Source organism: Lolium rigidum, chromosome 4, assembly GCF_022539505.1.
Source record: "Lolium rigidum isolate FL_2022 chromosome 4, APGP_CSIRO_Lrig_0.1, whole genome shotgun sequence".
Classification (NCBI taxonomy): domain Eukaryota; kingdom Viridiplantae; phylum Streptophyta; class Magnoliopsida; order Poales; family Poaceae; genus Lolium; species Lolium rigidum.
The window spans coordinates 234,882,077-234,892,116 of record NC_061511.1 but is presented as its reverse complement, the minus strand read 5'-3'; the positions used below and the strand labels follow the sequence as shown (position 1 = coordinate 234,892,116).

The 10,040-nt window shown below is 47.3% G+C and overlaps 1 protein-coding gene across 1 annotated transcript; it reads right to left on the bottom strand.

Annotated features, from left to right (window-relative positions):
* Positions 1-4,723: 4,723 nt before the first annotated feature.
* Positions 4,724-9,404, bottom strand: LOC124707292 (periodic tryptophan protein 2-like). The gene is made up of 8 exons (XM_047238952.1): positions 8,229-9,404; positions 7,621-7,872; positions 7,436-7,528; positions 6,880-7,251; positions 5,862-6,206; positions 5,547-5,774; positions 5,275-5,467; positions 4,724-5,163 (listed from the first exon to the last, which is right to left on the bottom strand). Exons 1-7 carry the CDS (start codon positions 9,402-9,404, stop codon positions 5,300-5,302), a joined length of 2,634 nt encoding a protein of 877 aa, XP_047094908.1. The 3' UTR covers positions 4,724-5,163; positions 5,275-5,299.
* Positions 9,405-10,040: the final 636 nt, after the last annotated feature.

The following is a 10,040-nucleotide window of genomic DNA, read 5'->3' as shown; positions in this document are numbered from 1 at the left end:
GCATTGGCAAATACAAAAGACAATGAATAACTTTGACCCTTTAAATGTTGACAAAAAGCGTTCTTACAAAGTTACTATCATGTCAATCACTTAAGATATATAATGTCAACGGCCCGTAAAGCATACACACAGATTAGCTGTTACCATGAAGCAGAGAGCAACATTCAGGTGTGGTTAGCTAGTAAAGTCTTTTTAAGTTAAGTTTGTGACGCTACCAGGAATTCTGGTCAAAAAGTCAGAAAATGCAGATAGCAACTAGTAACAGACATTCTTTAACGAAACCAAAGTAATTGATGACAGAATAACGTCCTAATCTATACAATTCAAAATTTAGCAAAAGAACTGCCTGCATCCTACTCCATCCGTCCATAAATAAAGTGCACTTTTAGCTTTTTTTTTAAGTTAAACTACTTATAAATTTTATTTAAAAAAGCGTATACCTTGGTACAAATTGTATCTATAATGTTGGTCGACTTTTTAAGAAGTTTGACTTAGTACAAAAGCTAGAAGTACCATTATATTTGTGGATCGATGTAGCAGTAGATAGCAGCAGCTAACACAGAATAGAACTAAACTTCAACCGGGAAAAACCATGCCGGAAATTGGTGGCTTCCATAAGATATGTTCCTAGGTATGTTTAGCCTCCTCGACGCTGCTGACGGTGGTATCAACGGCATTGTGGTTTTGTCTGCCACGCTGTACACGCCGGAGTTGTAAAGGGGATTTGCATGCTTGAGGGCGAAGTGGATACAATCTCCCCGTGGTCCATCACCATCTTCTGCAGCACGGACTGACTTGGAGCACGCCCTGCTCACGAAGAGCGCCCAGCCGTCGAGGTTATCGACCTTCTTCCAAAGGCCCAGACGAGGACCGCCGCTAAGGTCCGCCTCAAACATGTCAAACCGACAAGCCAAGCGGCCGTGGAAAGTTCCACGTCTCCTCACCAGCAGCAGCTTGCCATTGGATTCCACTAGATACCGCTCGAGGATCTCCCCGTGTACCTTTTCATCACGTTCAAAGTTGTCGAAAAGATCCCGTACATACATCTTCGGTAGGTTAGGCGGGTTGATCCATGTGGTGTAGGGTTTCACTTGGCGTTCAACCCCGGATCCGGATGGCGTGTCAAGGTCGAGGCAGCCATCGCTGAGATCAATGGCGACAAGATCTTCGTATTTCGAGAGGTGCGCATACATCTTTCCTTGAAAGAAGGCGATATCGACGATGGTGGGCATCTCCCGCGTCACAACGCACGAGTTGATCTGGCCGGCCGGTCGGCACGTAGAGATGAAGACTCTGGATTTCGAGCAGTCGCTCAGTAGAACGGCCACAAGGGGTTGATGGTCCGGCGCCGGCGTCGGCGGCGAGGATGACATCACCACCTTCTTGATCTCCATACTAAGATACTCCTTCCACTTGAGCAGCTTGTCGTTGCATTGACTTGTGTAAGACTCGAGGAGAGCGGCCAGCTCGGGGAGAGGCGTCGCCGCGCCGGAGAATCCGTTGACCACGCAACACCGCACGCCGGTGTGGTGGATGAAGAACATATTCTCGCCGGCGCTGTAGCAGCCGTGTCTTGGCATACGCAGACGGTGCATCTTGTTGTTGGCGACATCCAAGGCGGTGCCGTCCGGGAGGGCAAGCCAGGGGAGCTGCGGCGGGGCCGGGGGCAGAAGCTTGGAGCCCGTCCGCCAGGGGCGGCACACGGCGCGGAAGCGGGTGCGGTCGGCCAGGGACGGGAGGCGGGAGAGCACGTCGCCTAGGATATCCAGCGCCAGGTCCGGCCAGGCGGACTGGCGTGGACGTTTCGCCGACGCCGCCATCACGCAACTTGGAGATCTCGATGAGATGAGTCCACGCGAGCAAAGTTTTTAAGCTGTACGTACGTGGAACCTCGGAGTCGAACTTGGAGATCGGCTTTTTGTGTCTAGGCCCTGTTTCTATTTCGCACGCGCAGCGAGTTAAAGGGATTGCCACCGTATCGAGTTAATATTTTTTTTTGTATTAGGAGTACATATTATCGAATTATTATCGATATCACAAGTTCACAACTGACATATCCCATTATTATATGCAAAATATAGGCAAAAGATAGCACTACTCCCTCCGTTTCAATGTGGAGAGGGCGTAAGCTCTTTGTGGGCTCGTCGATTAAGCTATGGTTGCACCGGAAAATAGGTTTACCCTTCAATAATCTCCACTTCTCCTTAATTCCCTCTCTAATTTACTTCGCCATGTTTCCTCGTTTCGTTTCTCTACCTGCCATGCGCGTGCCGTCCCTCTAGGGCGCGCGTTTGGTAGGCTGCATCCCCATTAGCTCGCATCGACCGGCAATTTTCGGCCCGTTTAGATGACAGCAGTCCACTGCGTTGTTGCATGAACTGGGTTTTAAAGCACCTCCGGGACAGCCCTGGAGGAATGTCTGGAATGACAGTTTCTCCGGGACCAGGCCCGTTGCAGCCAAAAGCCTGCACGCGTGGAGAAGGGAGGCGGAGACGCCGCGTCCCTTCAGGAACACGCGTCATAATTAGGCTCACCGCTCCCCTCTCCTTCCTCTCAGTCACGACCGCACTCTCACCTCCCCCCAAACTGTCACATCACCCGGCGGTTTCCCTCCCGTCGCCCAATCTGCGGCACCGCCGCACGGAGGAGCACCGCTACCGGAGGAGGAGACCTCGGCGAGCATCATCGGGAAATCGGCCGCAACCTGATCCGCAGTCTTCGTCGGCATCTCGAGTTCGCCCGCGACCTCGAGCTCGTCCTCGGCCGGAAGAATGACGGTAACAATCTCTCCTTCTCACCTTCGTACTCATTTTGTCATAACAAGCCATTGTCGGTTATTTGCAACGACATGCAGATTGGATCTGGTAGGGTTTCTGGTAGGATAGCGGTAGGATTGACGTTTCCAACGTGTTCATCCCCATTTCTTGATGTTCTTGTCCAATTCTTGCTTTTGACGGTCTCGATTAGCTTAGATCTGAAACTATAGTATCGGATTGCGGTAGATCCTTCCTAGATCGGGCTTTGGATTGGTGAAACTGGCAGATTTTACGGTGCATGCAAAGAGGGGAAGGTTTTTTTGTGCTGGGGTTTAGCATGTTGAGATTGCTGTGCGGAATCAGTCGCGGTAGTTTGTTGTAGATTGTGTAGTTTGTTGTAGATTGTGTAGTTTCTGATTGAACTAGGCCGATGATTGTAACCGGTAATCGTAGTGTGAGGAGATGATTGATCAGAGCCTATGGCATGACTGAACATCACCATGCCATTGGTTCAGGTCAAACATCTCCTCCATACGTGTTCATTCTATGAGGCCTATGCTACCTTGTTTTCCATGTTTGTGTACTGCATTGGCCAATGATTCAACAATGGCACACTGAAAGGCAAGGTGTTGCCCTCAAACTTAGTCATATGTGCCATATGACTTGCACACTAGATTTAGTTTGTGGACAGTCCCTTTGCCTGCCTTGTTTGTGTACTGCATTGGCCAATGATTCAACAATGGCACACTGAAAGGCAAGGTGTTGCTCTCAAACTTAGTCGTGGGTGTGTGATATCTTGCATACTAGACTTAGTTTGAGGGCAGTCCCTTGAGCTGCTGTGTGATCCAATGTATGAGGCATCACATGTTTTCAATGTTCGTTTTCATCTATATACTTGTGAGCAGGCACACCTCTAATGCCATGTGTTCTTCTCGCAGACTGAGAAGCTCAAGCTTGGGTCACCTCAGACCCCCGATGAGGGACCGTCCAAGAAGCGAAGGGCGGCTAACGTCGACCACTTCCAGCCAGACGTAGCGCCGGACCAGTTCCTGCCCATCGTCTTCAAGCCAAACTTCAACCGGTTACGGATCCCTCGTGATTTCGTTAGGTGGTTCGGAGAAGTCCCTTTGAACATCATCTTCACCACCAACACAGGCTGCTACTGGACGATGACTACGGTGAGAGAAGGCGATGACGTATACATCGACCAGGGGTGGGCGGCCTTCGCCGTCGCTCATCAGCTGCAGATAGGCCAGTTCCTCGTCTTCAAGAAGGTGTCCACCTTCCGGTACAATATGGTCATCTTCGACTACACCTGCACTGAGGTGATGACCATGTGCGGTTACCACGGCGACGCGACCAGGTGTGTCGTCTTCCAAAACCATGTCTGAAGCTCCTGGTCTGTGTGTACTTGTTGTTCGAGTCATCTATTCAACTATGTGTATCCTGAACTATGATCGTCCTGTGTCCTGAACTATGATCCTCCTGTGTGCCGAACTATGAAGGTGTTTGAACTTTTATCACTGCTTACTTTGTCTGAACTCTGAACTGTGTTCTTCCTTATGTTGTTCATCGCTGGTAACCTCACCACCGAAGGTAAGAGGTAAGCAGAAGCAGTTTCTGGGTTGCAACCAAACAACAGGGCGTCGTTCTAGGCTGCTAGGAGGCCTGAAAACCAACCTATCAAACGGGCAGAGCCCAAATCACCAGGGGGCGACGCGCAGGAGACTCCTACCCGCTACGCCAGTGGTGCGGGAAACTGATGCAGACTACCAAACGCGCCCCTAACTGCTCCTGTATACTCTCCTCCATGCATGACCCAATCAGCCAGCGTCATTGCAGCTGGGAATCAGATGGGGAGAGGATTATATCAGTTGGAGGAGTAAATTGCAGCTGGGAAGACCAATAATAAAACGCTGCATGCAGTAACTCCTCCCGATATTTTAGGTCGACATAAATGGCCTAGAGGAGTATTTTGGAGAGAAATAGGTGAAACCTCAACAAAAATTGAAAAAAAAATGCACCCTAACCATAGGAACGGACAGAGTATACATAACACATAGGACCAGTATCTCTTCTCGCTTGTAACAAAATTTGGTCACACAGTTTTACACAAAGGTACACGTCCCAAATTCTGGTCTAAGAGACGATCCTTCCTCCGCACAAAAATATAAGTTCCTGGCCTGTCACAAGAGGGTTCAGCTGGTTCGTCTAACAACAAAAGGGTTCAGCTCAACTTCAGTCTGAGTATCAACCGTATTTCTTGGACAGCATAGACGGTAGGCCTAGTACTGCAGCCACTGCCCAAGCACATCAAGCAAGAGAGCCGATCCAGCTGAAGAAGGGTTTGGCAGACAAAACTCAGCCCCTGATTTGCTCAAAGATCATGTTGGTGATATAACATCCACTGCAGGAGCACATCAAAGATCTGTGTCAGTTCCCGTTTTCAAGAATTGAGGAACACATTCATAAAATGTGTTTTGAACAATTGCAAGAGAAATATCAGCTAAATACTCACAAAGACATTACATGCCAACCATGGCCTACTTTGTACCAGCAGCACACAGATATTTCAGCATGTACTCATTGGAGGAACAAGTGTCTGCCAAATCCTGATGTATTTTAGTTATCGACTTCTGCAACGACTTGAGAGCAGGAAGCAACGTCCTGGAGTTTTGCTGAATGTAGGTTCCGTCAACCTTGCATAGCTCCTGTAAACAAAATATTAAGAATACGATAAAGTCCGGTGCATCAGCATCAACAACAAAGAGAAATAAAAGAGAATAGTACCTGAGCCCAGAGAAGGATAAATTCCAGATGTGGACAGCTTTCCAGAAGGTCAGCGAATGCATCAATCAATCTCTGAAGATACTTGAAGGGTACCGATGAACAGATTGCTCGTACATTGGATGGATCCACAGCAAATACACATTTCTTAATCAACGAGTCCTCATTCAGCCGGAGGCTTAGTAAAAGGGCTCTCTGCTGCTGGTTTTCTGCAAGAGCTTCCTCCACTTTCTGTAGGAACACAAAGCACAGAAATTCATTACTAACAAGCAGTGTTACAAGACAACAAGTCTCACACAAGAACATTAATTAAAATACCTCAGGAGTAACATCAATGTCAAGATCTGTTGGGTCAAAAATGAATGATTCATCAACAGAGTACAGCAGAACACCATCAGTGGTCGCTGCAGCAAAAGATCTTCCTGTTGGAGCAAACTTCACACATTTCGTCCGAGCTAAGGGTCTTCCACGATTTGCCATTGATCCAGGTAAACCATGTCCCATGTTACCTCTTGTTTGTTGATCAATTCCATCCTCAACATCACTATCTTCGTCATCAATTAGATCTAGTGGACCAGCATCAGTCATATTTTTCGAGTTCAGAAAATCAAGAACCCCATCCAATGAAAGATTGCGAGTGATCTGGAATCTCCGCAACAGCACCTGCAGAGATGGCATTGGCAAATACAGAAGACAGTGAATAACTTTGACCAAAGCTGACAAAAAGTTTTCTTACAAAGTTTCTATCATGTCAATCAATTAAGATAATGTCAAAGGCTCCCTAAAGCATGCACAGTTTAGTTGTTACCATGACGCAGAGAGCAACATTCAGATGTGGTTAGCTAGTGAACTTTTAAAGTTTGTGACACTACTAGGAAAAAAATTATGGTCACGAAGTCAGAAAACGCAGACATCCGTTAGCAACTAGTACTCCCACAGTCCCAATGGAGGTGGCGCCCTTGTTTTACATGTCCAAACTTTGACCACTAATATTATCAGTTAAACATTTGTTGGTCATTACAAAAATTATATCATTAAAAACTTTACTCAAATATGAATTCAGTGGTATAATAACATGCATAACATATAATTCATATTTGGTTGGTCAAATCAATGATCAAACTTAAATCTCGAAAAACGTGCATGTCACCTCCATTGGGACAGACAGAGTAAGACTTTGTTACGAAACTGAAGTAATTGATGACAGAATAACGAGATTGTGTAAAGTGCGGATACAAGGTAAAATGGAGGCACCTCTACGATAGTTACAAGAAAAGAAAATGAGGAATATGTGTATGCTACAAAGTTGTTTCATAACAAAGAAAGATTTTCTTACCTGTTCTCCAATATCGTACATGCATATATATTTGCTGTTTCCTCCAGCAAGAATATAGCTGCCATCAGCAGAATAGCACAGCGTCGTGAAGTACTTCCCTATACTTGTGTTAGCTGCAGATCTTCTATCAGTCATGAGGCGCCCGCCAGAAATATCCCTGCGACCTTCAATTGTATACATCAACAACCCATCAAAAGGATCCCAAAAATTGATTAGGCCATCTAGCGTGCTGCACGCGATCTGTCTTCCATCAGGACGATAAGCCAAAGTAAGAACATCATGTGAGTGCTGAAAAGTTTCCACAGCTCCCTTGCTTTCAAATACATCCCAAAGACGAACAGTCTTGTCCCACGACGATGAAGCCAAAATAGCCTACAAACCAAAGCCAGTTACTGCTTCAGTGGATTTACAAAAACATATGGAACCAATAGTAGAGCAGATTCAGCAAAAATTTCTTGCTCGTACTAATGAAGTCAATTTGTTTCAGAAACAAATTATAGCTCTAAACCTCTAACTAGCAGAAATTGGGAAAAAACAGAGCAAAGCATAAACTTACACTGATTGGTGAAAACATTAGACCATGAACTGGTCCTTGGTGGCCACTGAGTACATCCAACAAACGACCAGTCTTCATTGACCAAACATATATCTGCATGAACAATATTTGGGTAGTCAGGGAACTATAAGTTGAGCGTAGCCGACAAAAGAATCAAGAGAAAAATGTTGTTTGAGTACACACACCTCAAATGAATCAAGTGTTCCAGCACATATTATTTCACCACTCTGATCTGCTGTTAAAGAAACAAATTGTCTAGGCGAAGGGGTTGTAAATGTTTTGAAGTTCCGATAACGGAACAAATCCCACGCTCGAATAGTTCCATCAAGAGAGGCACTGAGAAGAGAATGGTTATTGGCCATAAAATGAACTGCAGTAACAGCATTTGTATGCTCGGAAAATGTTATGAAGCAGAACCCAGTGGAAGCCGTCCAGACCTGCAACCCATCAGTTCATGTGTATCAGAACTTGCAGCAGCACAGGATACTGATACTTAACACAATATGGTTTTGAACATTGGATAAGTTGTGATAGCTAACATATCTGGTCTTGAACAGACATCAATATTCAAATGAATAAGAATGGTGTGAGTAATAGTTCAAATAGGCAGAACAAGTTAATTACAGTATTGGATAGCAGTTTCATTAGATTATTCTGAAGCTACGTTATAAAGCACCGAACTGGTACTATTGTTCAAATTCTTTCAACGACATGGAAAATAAGTAATTTCCCAAGGCACTAGCAGAAAGAGGACATGATTGAGCTTGAAAATGAAATTACTTAGAAGACGCACCTTGACTTTGTTATCATCAGCTCCGGTGGCAATTAACTGAGAATCTGGTGAGTACGCAATGCAGTTGACATCAAAGTAGTGCCCCTGCTGCTTCAAAGTGTAGCTCTCGGACCGCCACTCCCACACTAGCAGCTGCCCGAGTTTGGCACATCCAAAAACCAGCCAGTTCCCCAAGCTATTGAAAATAGCAGTAGTGATCTTCTCCCTTGATATTGACAGCAGGTGGTGGCACACAAAGTCGGGCATCTGGTAGAGCCCGAACACTCCGCTAGAGAACCCAACCACCACCATGTCGAGCTCCCGGTGGTAATCGCAAGCTGTTAACTTGGCCGGCGACTGCATGAAGAAGTCCTTTTTCTGCAGCTCCCACTTTGCCAGATGCAGTGGAGCGGTGCTCGGCTCTTCTGGTCGTACAGAACTCTTCCTCTTCCTGCTCCCGCCATCCAATTCTGGCTGTTCCGAATCCTGCTCGGGTGTTCCGGGTGAAGGCGGAGAAGTAGCGTCGTCGCCTTCTACCAATTTCCATGTAAAGATAGCCCCATCCTTTGAAACCGTGTAAACCCCGTGGACTCTGCCGGTCTTCTTATCGGTGGCGAAGAAGGCGCCGATTACGGGTGCGCGGTGGCCGAGGAAGAGGAAGGGCTTGTTCCCGACGCCCCTCTTGACGGGCAGGAGGCGGGCGGTGAGGTCCTTGCAGGAGGCGAGGAGGAAGGCGGAGTCGGGGGACCAGTCGAAGGAGGTGACGCCGGCGGCGAAGCCGGGGAAGGTGCGGAGGAGGTGGAAGGGGAAGAACTCCTTGCGGAAGGAGGGGGAGCGCCAGATCTGGACGAGCTTGCCGACGGCGACGGCGATGAGGTCGCCGTCGGGGCTGAAGCGGACGGCGGAGGGGGCCTCCTTGAAGGAGATGCGGTGCAGGACGGCGCGGCGGCGGAGGTTGGCGTAGAGCGCGCGGCCCCTGTCGTCGGAGGCGAGCAGGAAGTCCCCCGAGGGGGAGGTGGCGAGGCGGGTGATGTTGGAGGAGGACTCGAAGGGGAGGGTGAGCGAGGAGGAGGCGGCGAGGTCGGTGGTCGCGACGCGGTTGCCGACCGCGGAGAGGAGCACGGAGGATTCCCCGGCGAAGACGGCGTCGCCGCCGCGGTAGGGCGCCCCCAGGAGGTTCTGGAAGCGGTAGTTCATGGCGGGCGGGCTTGGGGGCTAGGGTTTTGGGGGAGGAGGAAGGACGATGTTGGGTAGTTGACGACGAGACAGGGTTTTACTGTGGTTCGAAATCCTGATGGGCCGAATGGTTTGGTTGCCCAGCGACAGGGTAGCCCAACTGTGGAACGGGCTCGGGTAAACAGAGGGAATCCACGATCGAGCTAGAGACATTTACCTCGAAATATCTTCCTTCAGAAATATAGTTCGAAAAGATATCATTTGCAGTTTATCAAGATATTTTTTTATGTTTGTCTAAGTTTAATCAGTGTACTGTACTCTGATGTATTTTTCTAAAAATATGAAATTAATCATTCGTGAACTCTCTTCAAAAAGTGATTAATTCGATATAGACCGCTATTAAGTATCAACTTCGCGTATTTAGAAATCACCAGATAAGGGGCCATGCGAAAAAGGATTACTTCGATATAAAATATACAACAACCATAATGTAAATACTGAAACATCCACATGGCACTGCCATTTTTCTTATGTTTCTCCCAGATGTCACTTATTAAATAGCGAATCTAATAGTAGCATATATACTGAGTTAACCCTGAAATAATCAAACATGACGCTATGAATTCCCGCCACAAATTCATCCTTTTCTTCTCTCTT

Coding starts and splice junctions, on each gene's coding strand:
- LOC124707292 (XM_047238952.1), bottom strand. CDS start 9,404: ATGAACTACCGCTTCCAGAACCTCCTGGGGGCGCCCTACCGCGGCGGC. Junction 6,207..6,879: donor TGTACGATATTGGAGAACAG/GTAAGAAAATCT, acceptor CCATCTCTGCAG/GTGCTGTTGCGGAGATTCCA. Junction 5,468..5,546: donor TTATCCTTCTCTGGGCTCAG/GTACTATTCTCT, acceptor TTTTGTTTACAG/GAGCTATGCAAGGTTGACGG.